Source organism: Pan troglodytes, chromosome 9, assembly GCF_028858775.2.
Source record: "Pan troglodytes isolate AG18354 chromosome 9, NHGRI_mPanTro3-v2.0_pri, whole genome shotgun sequence".
Lineage (NCBI taxonomy): Eukaryota > Metazoa > Chordata > Mammalia > Primates > Hominidae > Pan > Pan troglodytes.
Genome location: NC_072407.2, coordinates 58,607,560 through 58,623,901, shown reverse-complemented (window position 1 = coordinate 58,623,901; position 16,342 = coordinate 58,607,560). Strand labels below are relative to the sequence as shown.

The window sequence follows — 16,342 nt, the reverse complement described above, 5'->3', positions numbered from 1 at the left end:
TCATTTCATTCTTAGAGCAAAATTAAGAAATCATTAGAAAATTTTATTTTAAATATGATTGTTAGTTTAATTTTGATAACTTAGATGAAGAAGAGGATCTTTTAATCATCTGTAATTTCAGTTTTTCAAGATGAATTGATTGCCTATACCCAACTATACCTGGAGGGCAGTGAAAGAAGACAAAGAATAAGAAAGTCAATTTTACTTCTCTCACCGTAATATTTTGCCTCATTCAAACTTATTTAACTTTTTTTAATTTTTTTTTCTAACTGCTGGAAACCATTTTTATTTCAAACTGTCTACCTGCTTAATCCCAGGCAGAATTGGTAAATAACATTTTTTTTTCTAACTTAACCTCACAACTCAAAGAGTTTCAGTTTATTTTTTAATTCAAATCTCCCTAAATTGTATCTTGTTGTAATTCTTATGATTGCTTACGAACCTGTAACTCGGCTACCTACCCTTTCTTTTTCCTACATTTTCTCTCACATGATGGCAGCTTATATTAACTCTCTCCTCATTTACCTGTACTGTTTAAAATTACACTGTTTTAAAGGAATAGCACAGATTTGTCATGAATCTCTGTAGAGCAGTCTTCACATCCTTATTCCTCAGGCTGTAGATCAAGGGATTCAGCATAGGAATTACCAACGTGTAAAACACAGAAGCCATCTTATCAGTATCCAATGAATGGTTACTTCGGGGCTGCACATACATGAATAGCAATGTCCCATAAAAAATTGTGACTGCCATCATATGTGAAGCACAGGTAGAAAAGGCTTTTTTCCTTCCTTCTGATGAACGTATTTTTAAAATAGACAAAATAATTTTGAAATAAGATACTAGAACTATAATCAAGGAACCAACCACATTTGTTGCTGCAGATATAAAGACAACTGTTTCTGGTAAGTAAGTATCAGAGCAAGATAATGCTAACAGAGGAACATTATCACAGTAAAAATGATTGATTATATTAGAAGAGCAATAAGATACAGAGAATACACAAGATGAAACCACAAAAGCTGTAGAAAAGCCATAGAGGTATGTGAGGGAGACCAGCAGGAGGCAGAGCCGCCGAGACACCACCACCATGTAGAGCAGAGGGTTACAAATAGCCACATAGCGGTCATAGGCCATCAAAGCCAGCATGATTACCTCAGATACAATAAAGAACAAGAACCCTCCCAGCTGGGTGGCACATTCATAGAATGAGGTAGTTTTCTTCTTTACTAAAAAGTTAATCAGCATTTTAGGGGCAATGACAGTAGAGTTACCAAGATTAATGAGAGCCAGATGTTGCAGGAAAAAGTAAATGGGGGTTTGAAGTCGAGAGTCAACACTGGTGAGGGTGATGATGCCCAGGTTCCCTGCCATGGTCAGCACATAGAGCACCAGAAAGACCAGGAAGAGGGGAATCTGGAGCTCTGGACAGCTAGAGACACCTGTGAGAATAAACTCAGTGACCCTGGTGAAATTTTCAGGAGCCATGTCAGAGTTTGGAAATTCATCTGTTTGGGGGAAAAGAGAGGTTAAAAACTTTAAAGAATTATTTGTAGGACTGCCCTTATATGGCTAGGACAATTCCCTGATAACATTTCTTTGAATTGTGTATTACTCTAACTCAGTTATTAAACTCAAGCTTCTAGGTCTAATAAGTAAACTTGGTAATTATTTCAGAGACAGAAAGATCAAGTATGGAAACGTATAGTAAATTAAATAGATGATCCAGCATCATGAAACATTTTGAGGATTTACTTCCTCACAGTCTTATTGAATTATGAGTATATTCTTAGTTTGCAAACATTGGAAGCCACAATTAATATTTTATATCATTTGCATTAGGCATGAGAAAGGCTTGAGGGCATTTTATGTCTGCAAATAATCCAATTTCTAAATTTGAGACTTCTTGCTTTTTCTTAGAAATGGGTGATTCTAGGTACTATCCTGACCCATTTTCTTTATCATTTCATCCTTGTATAATGTGTATTATGCACATTTAACTCATACATTTTACCATCCATATCTGTTTGCTTTTTCTCTCTTTTTTAAATTAACTCTGACTAAAATACATGGAGATATGTCCTCACATTTATTTTTCAGGTGACAATTTTTTTTTAGCTTTCAATATATAATATTGGTGAAAATTTTATTATTTTTGTAATTTCTTGGCATTATGCTTTACTGGATACTACTTCCTGTTCCTTCTTTCTCATGTCTTTTGTTGGTTCTGTTTCACAAGTTTGTACAGCTCCTCATAGTTTTCACATTGTATTTTATATTTAATCACAATTTTTATTTATATAATTAGATATTATTTTTACCACTTATAAAGTATATCTGCTCTTTTGTTGATTTTTATTCATCTTTTTTATATTTTTTATATTTTTATTGTTGTAATGAGTAAATATTGTTATTTTATAGACTTTCTGTGATAACTACAATGCTCATATTTGACATAGAATTTAAATGCTATTTTAATATGGCTAAATATTTCCCTTGAGTTCTTTATATTTAAGATGATCTTCCACCCCTAACTAAGCCAATTACAGTCTCTGCTATAATTTATAGTTCCCCTGTTGTGGACACCTGGCCCAAAGAAATCCTGTCATAGTCCCTTATCTAAAAATGTGGAGTTAAGTTACAAAGAGTTAATACTATATCATTAAAAATGTCTGAATTTTAAAATCGCAGAGCTGTTTAAACTTTTTCTCCTTCTAAAAAAAAAGATAAAATGAAAAGAAAAATAGAAAACTATTCTGCAGTGTGAAAAAAGAATGAAGTGAACCAAAATAATTCCTAACATTGTTAATATCTGATCTCAGTTTGATTCTCAAACCAAACATCACACTTTTTCTTGTTTTTAAAAATAATCTTCTTATTTATTTATTTACCACCTGTTTATTGAATTCCTTACTCTGGTAACGTGCAAACTTCAGATAAACTAGCTATCCCTTGCTTTACGGACCTACTATTCCAATGATAGGAAGCATACAAAAATCTGGTAAAGAAACGTAGAAACAAGATTATTGCACATTTCAATCAGTGTAATAAAGAAATTAAACAAGAAGATACATTATGATAACTTGGGAGAATATTTCACTTGGTATGTTACGGGAAGGTCTTTTTTAGGTCTTTTTTGATTTTAGCAGTTTCTTTTTTTATTTTTAATTTCTTTTTCTTTGACTTTTATTTTAAGATGGTGAGGCCTTCTTGAGAAGGTGACACTTGTATTGAGACCTAAAGGATCTGAAAGAAACAGATGTTTAATGAATCGTAGTAAGAACATTAAAGGATTCTAGTGGAGAATGTATATGCTGAAAATACTGGTATGAGGTAGAAAATAACTTAAATAATTTAGTTTTTGAGGGGGAAGGACAGTGTGAATAGATTATAATAAGGAAGAATTAGGTCACAATGATTATTTGAATTTTATTTATTTTTTAATTTTTTTAGTTGCTGTCCATAAGTTTATTGTCTTTATCTGAAAAATCCTCATAGAAAATTGTTTGGATTAGCTTTCAGCGTCCTGCTCCTGAGCTCTGAGGAAGCTTGCCTTCTTTTGAGCTACCCAATCTTTCTTCTGAACAAGGGACATTCTGGGATGGTTCTGCCTCTTCTTCATAACTTCTTTCTTGGGCTTCTTTCCATAGACTGGATTTTCTCGTATAGCAGCATGAGCTTTCTTACACATCTCCTCCATCATGTCTGGAGTTACGCTGTTCTTTATATATTGAGAGAATTGTTTCTTGTAAGCATCTTCATCTTCTTCCATTAAGTAGCGCAACTAAGCTGCAACATTCTGGCCCATGATGTCCTTCCGGTGTACTTCTGCATTAAATCCCTTGCTTTCAGAATCATAATCAGGGAATTGTTTGGTAATGTGAGGGATAGACAAGCCTCCATCCCCAGCTTCCTTCAGGGTGCCAAAAACTTCATTGCCAGTGGTAGTTCTGGCAAGGCCTGCACCCAAATAGCAGGTAAAGGCACCTGGCTGACCATCAATGCTTTCCACATTGTATTCATCACTAGTCACCTCCACTTGGCCTTCATAGATCTTGTCCATGCCAAACCTATTGAGAAGCCTGCAGGCCAGCAGCAGGCAAGTACAATAAGCTGCAGCATAATTTGTCAGGCCAACCTTCACACCATATTTTGGCAGTTCGTGTGCATGTGCCGCGCGGACTATCACATTCCCCTCTATACAGCCATAAGCAATCTGACAAATGATATATCTGTTTATTACATGAACTATCATCCAGTATTTGGGTGTGTTGTATTTATTTTTATCCTGTATCACCAAGCGTTTCCGAGCATTGTAATCAGTTTTACCCTCTCGTCGTCTTCTAAATTTCACTTGGTATATCTCTTAAAGTAGACCTTACTCTTAACAACTTTAACAAACTCCGTCCTGCTGAAGAGAGGCCCGCACCCACGGCTTGACAGAGACCTGCAGGCCTTGAATTGTAAGTCATGACAAAATTTTAAGATAGGTGAAAAACATTATTAGCTTTAAGTTTTAAAAAGATTACTCTTGTTGTTATAAAGATAATGAATTATAGGATTGAAAAAGCTCGAGGCAGGGCAGGAATGTAAATTTTAAAATAACTACAAAAAATGAGTTTAGAGGTTGATATGGGATTTCTGGTATAAGATAACGTGGGCTTCAGCTAAAATGGAGAAACTCATGATCAAAACATGGTAACAGTGACAGGAGCAGAAACAAGATGATGACCTCCTCAGTGTAATTTATATAATAAGTTATATAACTTATATATGAGAGAATGACAGATGGGGGATTTATTTTGACTGGGGTAACAGCTGTGCCATTTTTGAATATGAGACAATATGTTTTAAGATGGAGTAAGCAAAGTGATATTTTGAACATATTAAACTTTATGTGCTTATGAAACATTTAAATAATAATTTAAGCAAGCTAATATTTAAGTCTGGAGGATATTGATGTGCTTAGGCTTGAGAAACATCAATCTAGATAATGATAAAGTATTTTTTCATATGTCAAAATTTTATAAAAACTTATAATCAAAATTCCTAACTTATTCTTCATTCAGTTTGCATCGTTTCCCACTGAAGATCAATCCTGGTTTTGAGACTCTAGTTTTCCTTTTATTTCCAAACACTACACCACAGGTAGTTGTGCTTCTGTGTCCCCTCCCATGCCCTTTTCTTACCTTGCCTTCCCTGGGTTTCCAATTTTAATATTCTGTCTGTAGCTTTCAGTCTATTTGTTATACCCCTTAGCAAACATGCCAACTATCAGCCAATATAAATGTTTACAGATTGTATCAGATACTCTGTTTCTGCTGAAACCTAGTGCTGTACTGGCTTCATGATTTACCTGAAAATTCAATAATTAATTATTAAAAAATCATTTTTAATCACAAAAGTCATATTCATCCTATAATTTTCTCTTTTAAATCTCAAGATTGCACTATTTGCTAATTTCTATGAATACTTTCCCATCCTATGCACCTCTCTCTTCTACTTCCTTAGAGCAAGGCTTCTATAATACTTTCATTAATTATTGTATCCTTTCTGGTTCACCACGTTATGATTCTTTGTGGTTGTACTGGTAGAAATGCCAGTCATTAAGGATTTTTGTGCAATTAGGTTATGTTATCCAAGGTATTCATTAGAATAATTGAAATATGCTTTTACCTCATTTATCATCAGATTCACATGACTTTTCTGGTCATTTACCCTACAAAACATGCATTAAAGGCATATTTTTATTTCTGACCTTCCATATCTTCACTGGTATTGATTCTTCTGAGATTACTTTCTTTTTAGTGAGAAGCAGAATCTTCTCTGCAAAGTTTGTCCACCATTTGTAGCAGTGGCTCCATACATTTAAAAACCAGAAATGAGGGTAGCATCAAATGAGGCTAATTAACTTTAATTTTGTAGTATTTAAAAATGTCATTTCTGATTACTCTCTAGGCATGTTCAATCTTTTCAAAAATGCAAATGAACTGAGAGCATAGAAAGATAGATGAGCTTTTGTTTGTTTGTTTTTTTGAGATGGAGTCACTCTGTCACCCAGGCAGGCTGGAGTTTTTTGTTTGTTTGTTTGTTTGTTTTTGAGGCTGAGTCTCCCTGTTTCACCCAGGCTGGAGTGCAATGGCACGGTCTCGGCTCGCTGCAACCTCTGCCTCCTGGGTTCGAGTGATTCTCCTGCCTCAGCCTCCCTAGTAGCTGGGATTACAGGCGGGTGCCACCATACCCAGCTAATTTTTGTATTTTTAGTAGAGACGGGGTGTTGACCAGGTTGGTCTCAAATTCCTGACCTCAGGTAATGCACCCGCCTCGGCCTCCCAAAGTGCTGGGATTACAGTAGTAAGCTAGCGTGCCTGGTCCTCAATGAGTTGTCTTTAACTTAGCACAGTGTTTTACGGCTAATGGGTAACAATAATAGCCTTTAATTTAAATATATATACATATTTATTCCCTATTACTAGTTTTAGTCAGCAATAATAGCCTTTTAAAAAGTGTGTTTTTGAAATACTTTCATTGTACTTAGGGTTTTCTTTTGTTATACAGTCTCAGGGAGAATGAAAAGAAAGTAAACTTACTTTTGAACATGCTATTTTAGGTTAGTTGAACTAAGAGCAACCCAGGCAATGAGTTTTTTTCTATATTCCTCTTGATAATGTTATAGAGATTTTGTCCCATTACACCAGGAATCTAGGGTTGGGTAGTTTATCTTAAAGTCTTGCTCCTGCTTTTGGAAATGTCTTCCTGCAAATTGAAATCCTTTGTTTTGATGTCTAAAGGAAGTTCTTCTTTGCAATTTCTTCTGAAGTAAAATGCTAACAGATTTATTTTGTGATAAGATAGATGATTTAACTAAACACTTTCCATTATTGCAGTGGATTACATATTATGCTTCTATATATATTTGCTTGTACATTACCACATTGAATGGATAATTTTTCTGAGAATACTTGCATTCTAAACTTGTATTCTCAAAAAGGGGCATCATTTTGACTTTGGGTAGATGTCTATCCAGTTTTCTCTCATAGGCTATCCTGTACAATATACAATTTTTATTGTAAATAATATTGCAATAATACAACCATGATATAAACAGTCTCTATGAGCAGAAATTCCTAGTTTCAGTAGTGACATAATTTTTTTAAGTACTTGAGACATAATGATGCCATTTCTATTTTGGAGACATAAATAGCTTGATCATATTTGATGCCCTGTATTCCTAAAAACAGTTATAAATCTGAAAAACAAACTTATTGGTTTTATCTTATCATATTTCTGTATAATGAGCTTTAAAAGATCCAAAACCATACCTTGGCTCATTTTAAGATATGGTTTTGATCTTTAAAAGGTCATTATACAAAAATAAGATAAGTCTTTTCCACCCACCTCTAGAGGAGAATCTGCTTCAGGTTCTTAGAGTCTATACATGACTGCGGCAATGAGAGTTGATGGGGCTTTGAAAGCCTTTGAGACCTTAACTCTGAAGCACAGGCGACTCTAGTATCTACACATTGCCTTTCATGTCTTTGGGGAAGGTGCCTCCTGGGACCAGTTTCTTAACAAGGTCTCCATCTAGAAAGTCAGTCAGACACCCCATGAATCCTTCTGGTAGTCTGTGTTTATTTTGCATTATTGAAGTGAGTTCAAGTTCATTACAGCTAAGGGACATGGGGATTAAAGTGCATCTTTTAAAGTAACTCATTTCCATTCGGAGATTCATTATTGCAAGATGATATATGTAAGAGCTAGAAGCTGATGGTATCACAGCTTTAAAAAACCTGTATCTATAAATAATATATTTATTATGTCACTATCTCTGTTGTTTCCCTTTACCTCTTATTTCAAAATATAAAACATAAATTCACTGATGAACAAAGGCATTTTTTGAAACACTAAACATTTAGCATGTATGCATTTTTATCCATGTAATGACTAATGGAATTGTTTAGAAAGGAATATGCCTTGGGGAAATTATCGTATTTAGGAATTAAGTCCCCTTTGTAGATCCAAAGATCTGCTTCTACAGGCCTTAAATTAAAGCAGAAAATGGAGATATATAGCATGATGACATTTATGTACAGTATAAATCCATGACATAGAAAACTATTGTATGCTTTGTAAGAGCACAAGAAAACAAACAGATTCACATTGAGTTATTTTGTGGCAGTTTCCCGATGGTGGTGGTTGGGACTGGGTAAAGAAATTAAGATGAAAGGTACACTGAAGACTATCATAACAAAATACCACAGACTGAGTGGCTTAAACAGTGGAAATTTGTTTTCTCACAGTACTGAAGGATAGAAGTTCAAGCTCAAGTTCTCAGCAGGTTTGGTTTTTTCTGGGGCCCTCACCTGGGCTTGCAGAGGGCCACCTTTTCACTGTGTCCTCACATAGTTGTCCCTCAGTCTGTTTATGTTCCTGGTATATCTCCTTCTCTCTGTCCTAATCTCTCTTCTTATCAGGATGCCAGTTGTATTGAATTAGGACCCAGCTAAATGACCCTAATTAAATTAATTTCCTTTTTAAAGGCTTTGTGTCCAAATACAGTCACATTCTGAGGCACTAGTGATTAAGGCTTTAACGTATGAATTTTGAGATAGACCATCCAGTCCATAACAAGAAAGAATAAAACATGAATAAGAAAGAGGTTTTGCTGGCTGAATAATGAAAATTTGTCATGAACAGAGGAACATAATTATTCTAAACCTCTTATGTTTGGCCCAAAACAGCTGAAAAGATGGAATCTTCATTGGGAGGAAAACCCGCTTCTGGAAATCTGTTCTACAGAAGTAATATGAGTTACTTAAATATATAAATAAAATCTTCAAAAGATTATTTTTTCAGTGAGATAAAATACTGAAAACTAAATACACAGTTTAGAAATTTGTTAAGTAAATTATGGGATATGTTTAGTATATAATCATATATTCTTTAAAAATTTTATTTATGAAATTATATAGAAATTTGAGGTAAGCTTCTGAGAGGCTTAATACTAAAGATAGTATTAAAAGGGTAATGTTTTACTTCATGGTTACACTTTTATGTGGAATCTAAAACAATCAAACTCATAGAAGCTGACAGTAGAAGCGGTTGCTGGGGCTGAGGAGTATGAGCCACTTGGAGATGCTGATCAAAGAGTATAAAGTGTAAGTTATGTAATGTAGTATGTTAAATGTAAGTGTGTAATGTAAATTATGTAAGTGAAGTGTAAAATGTAAATTATGGAGGATAAATAAGTTCTGGAGATCTAATGTCCAGCATGGTGATTGTAGTTAAGAAGACTGTATTGTGTACTTGAAAATTGCTGACACAGTAGGTCTTAAATGTTCTTACCACACACACAAAACTTAACTACATGAGATAATAGATATGTAAATTAGCTTCATCTTGGTAATGATTTCATAATATATATGTTTATGAAAACATCACGATGCCAAGTGCAGTGGCTCATGCCTGTAATCTCAGCACTTTGGCAGCCTGAGGCAGGAGGATGGCTTGAGCCCAGGAGTTCAAGACCAGCCTGGTCAACATAGCAAGACCCCCATGTCTACAATAAATAAATAAATAAATAAAACAAAATAAAAAATTGTCATGTTGTACACCTTACATATATACAATTTGTTTTGCCTATTATAACTCAATAAACTTAGAAAAATAAATAAAAGGGCCATATTATATTGGTTTATGTTAAAAGATCAATAATTTACATACAATAAAATGCCAACTATATATAGTTGACATTTAAATAATGTATTTTAATCATCCCAAAATGTTCCCCAATGTCTCTTTGCAGTAAATTCCTCCATACTATATCTCAGGATACAATTGTTATTATTTTTTTAATATATGTACACAGTTTTATATATAATGCAGCATCAAATATGGGGCATTTTCTCCTATTTTACACACTCAGATATGTTTAAAACACTTCTTAAGGCTACAAAACAGAACATAGAAAAACAAATAAGAATACATTCAACACTTACAAAAAGTGATATGATAAAGAATATAAAGTACTAGTTTTCTTTCAACACTTCAAACTATGTATATATACATTTTTTTACAAATAACATCACAAATGATCACATATTCACATGCTTTTACATATTATTTATACTCAATTTGAGGCTATTATTATTTTTGATACATAAAATTTTTGTAGCTCTGAAACAATGCAAAATTTTTAATCCATTTCAGTAAGTTCCACCCAAAGTTGCCGCTTCCCAGCATTAAGACATGCAACCACCCCTCTTCTAAGATTTTCTAAAGCTTGTATGTCAGGGCAAAAGACCTCTTTTAAAAAGTAATCCCAATTAGTGGGAGAGTAAATGGCTGAAATTGGTAGCAAAACCTTAGTTCATTGGAATTCACATGCTCGAAATTGCTATGGTTTTTATCACCATATATTAGTTTACCTGTTCTAGAACTTCATGTTAAAGGAATAATATAGTAGGTTGTGTCTGGTTAATGCTATTGAAATTCATCTGTGCTCCTGTATATAGCAATAGCTCATTCTGTTTTATTGCTGAGTAGTATTCTATTTTAGGAATATAGCACAATTTACATTTTTGTTTACAAACAGTTGAAATATTTCCATTTTATACTATTTTGAATAGAGCTATCAATAACACAAATGTACACATTTTTTAGACATGTTTTCATTCCCCTTTGATAAACATCCAGAAGGTGAACTCTGGAAACGTGTGGTAGTAATGCATTTAACCTTATTTATAACCACCACACTGTTCTCCAAAGTGAAGTACCATTGTACATGGTAATCAGCAAGTAAGATAATTTCAGGAGCTAATACTCTTGATCAAGTTGACACTCACTCCTTGGTAATGAAATATTTTAAATTTTACTCAAACTAGTTGATGGAAAATAGTATCCCACTGTTACTGTAATTCCATTTCCTTGATAGCTGAGGATGTTGGGCTTCTTTATCATGTGCATATTGACCATTAATACTTACTATGTGGAATATATTTTATCATATTTTTGTTTGATTGCCTTTTAGTTACAGCCTTGCAGGTGATATCTATATGTGTCTAAGGTCCCATATAAATTAAGTGGGCTTTTTAGTAGATAATCAATCAAACATCCATATGTACATGTGTTTTGGACTCTATTCTGTACTGTGAATCTATCTATCTATGTTTATAAAGTGCTGCATTATCTCCAGTACTGGAGTTTTATAGGAGGCCATGGAGTATCTATTGTGAGTGCTCTAACTTTGTTGTTTCTCAAGATTATTTTGGCTATTCTGAATTTTTTCTGTGTCATATAGAAGCAGATCTAAAGCCGGATATGGGGAACCTTACTTTTATGCCATGAGGGTAGGTCTACACCTGTCCACTCTTAAAACAGTCACCTTTGGTGGTAGATATTAAAATTACTTACTTACTGAAATGGATTAAAAATTTTGCATTGTTTCAGAGCTACAAAAATTTTATGTATCAAAAATGATAATAGCCTCAAATTGAGTATAAATAATATGTAAAAGCATGTGAATATGTGATCATTTGTGATGTTATTTGTAAAAAAAGTATATATATGTATGTTTGAAGTGTTGAAAGAAAACTAGTACTTTATATCCTTTATCATATCACTTTTTGTAAGTGTTGAATGTATTCTTATTTGTTTTTCTATGTTCTGTTTTGTAGCCTTAAGAAGTGTTTTAAACATATCTGAGTGTGTAAAATAGGAGAAAATGCCCCATATTTGATGCTGCATTATATATAAAACTGTGTACATATATTTAAAAAAATAATAATTGTATGTATCCTGAGATACAATCCAATCATTAGGACCTTTCAACTCTTGTCATGTAAACATTAGTAAGTACAGATATATTAAAATATCCTTGGTAAAAGCTTTTGGTGTACCAAGACATTAATTCGACATGGAATGATAATAAATCAAATAAAGCTCAAGGTTTTAACTCTGGGAAGAAGTTTGGGAATGTATAAATACTAAAGGAATTTTATATAGGTTGGCAGCATTATTTTTCAACTACTCATGATTATAATTGTAAGCAGAATGTGTGTTTTGTGGTTATTAGGGAAAACAACAGTGTCCAACTAAGTCTGGAATATTATAAACTTTTGTAGAAAAGAATGTAATGTTTGAAAACCATCTATATTTTATCTATGACATCTAATAGCTGATTTTAGACACCTATTATTGTCATTCTGCATTTTTTAATCACACAATTATATTAGTAAATGTTAGTATTCATAAAAATGTTAGTACTTCATTCTTAAAATGTTAGTATTTCATTAAAAAAATGGACAAAAGAGGAAACACCACTTAGAAAAAAATAACATTGCATGGCATTTATTCTCATTAAAATATTTTAAAATTATAATTTATGTATGCAAAATATTTACCCAACAATACATTATTAGAATGTGGAATAACCATATACATTTATTTGAGAAATAAAAATTACCAGTACTTTATTTTATAATCATAAAATATTTATTACAGCATATGTTTTAGGTGGCAGTTTAAATAACTTAAACTGTCAACAACCAAAGTTCATCAATCAAGGAATGGCTAAGTACAACGTGATTTGTCTATTTTCCAGAGTTGTATGCTGATATTAAAAATTTTTTAAAAAGAATTTTTATTGGTCAAGAAAAATTCTGCTGATGAATTCTAAAGTAAAAAAAAAATTGAAGGGAACATAATATAGCATGATTTTTAAAAAGCCCTTCTTGTGTGGATGGTATTACAGAATGCTATTAATATTATTTAATTTTAGTTGTGGATTATAGAAAGGGACAGAAATTGTAGAATTTGGGAAGGGAAAATATACAAAACCAAAGAGTTATATTTGTGCATTATAATATAAAATTCTACTATGAGGCCGGGCACAGTTGTTCACACCTGTAATCTCAACACTTTGGGAGGCCAAGGTGGGTGGATTGCCTGAGCTAAGGAGTTCACAACCAGCCTGGGCAACACGGTGAAACTTGGTCTCTACTAAAATACAAAAAATTAGCTGGGCGTGGCGGTGTGCACCTGTAGTCCCAGCTACTCGGGAGGATGAGGCAGGAGAATAGCTTGAACCCGGGAGGCGGAGGTTGCAGTGAGCTGAGATCGCACCACTGCACTCCAGCCTGCGCTACAGAGCGAGACTTAGTCTCAAAAAATAAAAATGTTACAGTGGAAATGTAAAATTGATTCCTAAAAATCAATATGCTTATGAGCAGGATCAGATGTTATCAAAATCAGAAGTAAACAAATTTGATATGATTGGGTAATGCAATTTTGTATTACTGTTATTATGTTCAGTTTATGTTTAGATGAAGTAAAATACATCGTAAGTGAAAGTAGAGGAAAAAATGAAAGAAATGGATCTGGATAAAGACACTTTGGTTCATTTTCTGATTCAATTCCTCACAATTTTTACTTTGAACACTAGATTAAATTGAAACAGACACAATTAGAGAAGTGTATATATTTTTAAAATCGAAAAAAATAGAGGCCCATCGAAACAATGGAAGAATACCAAGATGTAAGGAATTTATTTGCTGAGTGAGAGTACACAATGTAGATGCAGCATTATGGTAGAATACATTCCATGCCACTGTGTAGACAGGCTCATGAAGGAGACAAAGAAGACAGGAATGAAGATGAAACTAACGCTCGAGTGTGTAAGTTTTTTTAATCTGTGTTATTATCTCCATACATTTTTCAAAATTCTATATTGCTACCATTACAGTAGATGACGAGATAACTTATTTATCTTCAGGTTGCCAATTCTAAATCAGCTTATCAGGAAGTTCTCATAAACCAGTGTTTGCAATAGTGCTAGAATCTGTCGAGGAGGATCTAGAATAATCCAATATTTTTCTCATCATTCCTAATCAAAAACCTACTTTATCCCTAAGATATACAATACTAACTTCATCTGATTGAAAAACCTCATTCTGAGATAGCATACTTTATTGTGTTCTTAGCTTTAATGTTTACACAGCCTTTTCTTTCTTTTCTTTTCTTTTTTTTTTTTTTTTTTGAGATGGAGTCAGGCTGTGTCGCCCAGGCTGGAGAGTGCAGTGACGTGATCTCAGCTCACTGCAACCTCCGCCTCCCGGGTTCAAGCAATTCTCCTGTCTCAGTCTCCCGAGTAGCTGGGACTATAGGTGAATGCTACTGTGCCCGGCTAATTTTTGTATTTTCAGTAGAGACGGGGTTTCACCAAGTTGGTCAGGCTAAACAGCCTTTTCATGTTGTGTTATAATCACATATTTACTTACTTTCTTGCTTCCTATCTAGCCTACATGTTCTCCATGGTTCAATCTTATTTACATTTAATACCTAGTGCCTGCTGGGAAATATCTATTACTAATTTTCCGGTTATTTTTACTCTGTTCGAACTATATAAGCTTTTCATTTTAACTCTACAACTCTAAGTTTGACATAATTTGCCTTATTTATAAATAGTAGGGTTCCAGTATGATCTCGAAAATTGCTTAGGACATATATTACCTGAATATAGTATTTATTTATTCCATTGAGGTGGCAAAGAGTACAGGTTGCTCTAAGAGGACATGTTTTGTCCAGAAAAAGAGGAAAATCTAAGCAGATAGAGTATTTCTACTTTTTTATGTTATAATTGGTTTGATAGAGTACTAAACAGATTATTGTACCCAACTATGCAACTGAGTATTAAGATATTAAGTGGGAATTTTGAATCGATTGGTTAAAGTTCTCTTTAGAGCATCTTTTACTTCTTTGTTCCTTAGGCTGTAGATCAACGGATTCAGCATAGGAATCAACAGGGTATAAAACACTGAAGCCATTTTATCAATAGCCAAAGTATGACTGGACTTGGGTTGCAAGTAAATAAATAACAATGTCCCATAGAACACGATCACCACTGTCAGATGAGAGCTACAGGTGGAGAAGGCTTTGTACCTCCCTTCTTTTGAGTTCATTCTGAGAATGGCCACTAGAATAAACATGTAGGATATGAGAACAATTGAGAAGGAGAAGAGCAAATTACAGCCTGAGAAGATCAAAATTATTAATTCTAATTCATTTGTGTCAGAACAGAGTATGGACATCAGAAGGATACAGTCACAGTAAAAATAGCTGATTATGTTTGAGCCACAGAAGGACAGTTTAAATAACTTAATTGTGAGAAATAGTGACACAAACGTGCTATAGAGATAGGGAACAATTACCAGCACCCAAAGTACTTTCTCTGCCATGATGATCACGTACAGAAGAGGTTTACAGATGGCTACGTAGCGATCATAGGCCATTGCTGATAGAATAAAGAGCTCAGAGATTATGAAAATCTCAAAGAATGCTAGCTGAGTGGCACACCAATTGTAAGAAATTGTGTTTTTGTGCACTATGAAGTTTACTAACATCTTCGGGGCAATGACAGTGGAGTAACCAAGATCAGTGATTGACAAATGTCTAAGGAAAAAGTACATGGGGGTGTGTAGCTTGGAGTCCAAGTAGGTCAAGATAACCATGCCCAGATTGCCTATCACTGTGACCAAATATATGATGAGGAAGAGTCCAAACAGTGGAGCCTGCAGCCCAGGGTTGTCTGTAATCCCCATGAGAATAAATTCAGTCACCTTGGTCACTGCCGTGTGATTGTGTTTCACCATATGATTCGTCTTGGTAACTGTGCAAACTAGAAAATCAATATTTATTATATTTGAAACATTATCTTCTAAGAAAATTAACAATTTGATGTATGAGCAATAGAGGTATTTCGTTTATTTCAAATTCTAAATAGAGTCTCCTCTTCCCATCAGGTCAAAACCACACAAAGCTACAGTCACATTCATTAAAACTGTGGTAAAGTGTGAATTAAAAGGGGCAAGATATTTTGAAGTTGTTGTTTTGATGTAGCTACTATGACCTACTTTTTGGACCCAGAGTCATTTTAATTATGTAAAAATAGCTACCACTTTTGTTTCTGCTTACCACAATTTTCAGGTAATTTGTAAAACAAACATCTATACATTAAACTTTACATTTTTGCTGATCATTGAAAGAAGCAAGACAAGATTTTCAAAACTATTGATGGAGTAATGAATAGGGCAGTAGGAAATCTCTGACCATTATATACATGTCAATACTTCTGTCTATAAATTCAACTTGTTTACCAAAAACAAAATTTTATGCCATAATTTGAGAATTTTGTTAATAATATCTTAATCTGCATTTGAACTTTTTGCCTATTGAATTGCTGCTTCTAGTGAGCAATTGGGGGATGTATAATACCCCAATTATACATCCTTCTGCAGGAAAAAAAAAAACCTGGCTGTTCTTACAATTCATGAACATTTAAGAGAGA

General features: G+C 33.7%; 2 protein-coding genes and 1 pseudogene across 2 annotated transcripts; all 3 read right to left on the bottom strand.

Annotated features, from left to right (window-relative positions):
• Positions 1-227: 227 nt before the first annotated feature.
• OR8J1 (olfactory receptor family 8 subfamily J member 1) lies at positions 228-7,433 on the bottom strand. Its single transcript, XM_001157818.4, has 2 exons — positions 7,399-7,433; positions 228-1,508 (listed from the first exon to the last, which is right to left on the bottom strand). The coding sequence occupies exon 2, from the start codon at positions 1,486-1,488 to the stop codon at positions 541-543; it is 948 nt and encodes a 315-aa protein (XP_001157818.3). The 5' UTR covers positions 1,489-1,508; positions 7,399-7,433; the 3' UTR covers positions 228-540.
• Positions 3,512-4,465, bottom strand: LOC466559 (large ribosomal subunit protein uL18-like; annotated as a pseudogene).
• Positions 7,434-14,696: 7,263 nt separating the features above from the next.
• Positions 14,697-15,654, bottom strand: OR8K1 (olfactory receptor family 8 subfamily K member 1). The gene has a single exon (XM_001157720.4). The coding sequence runs from the start codon at positions 15,645-15,647 to the stop codon at positions 14,697-14,699; it is 951 nt and encodes a 316-aa protein (XP_001157720.2). The 5' UTR covers positions 15,648-15,654.
• Positions 15,655-16,342: the final 688 nt, after the last annotated feature.

What these genes read in the sequence shown, in the direction of transcription:
- OR8J1 (XM_001157818.4), bottom strand. Translation starts at nt 1,488, where the DNA reads ATGGCTCCTGAAAATTTCACCAGGGTCACTGAGTTTATTCTCACAGGT.
- OR8K1 (XM_001157720.4), bottom strand. Translation starts at nt 15,647, where the DNA reads ATGGTGAAACACAATCACACGGCAGTGACCAAGGTGACTGAATTTATT.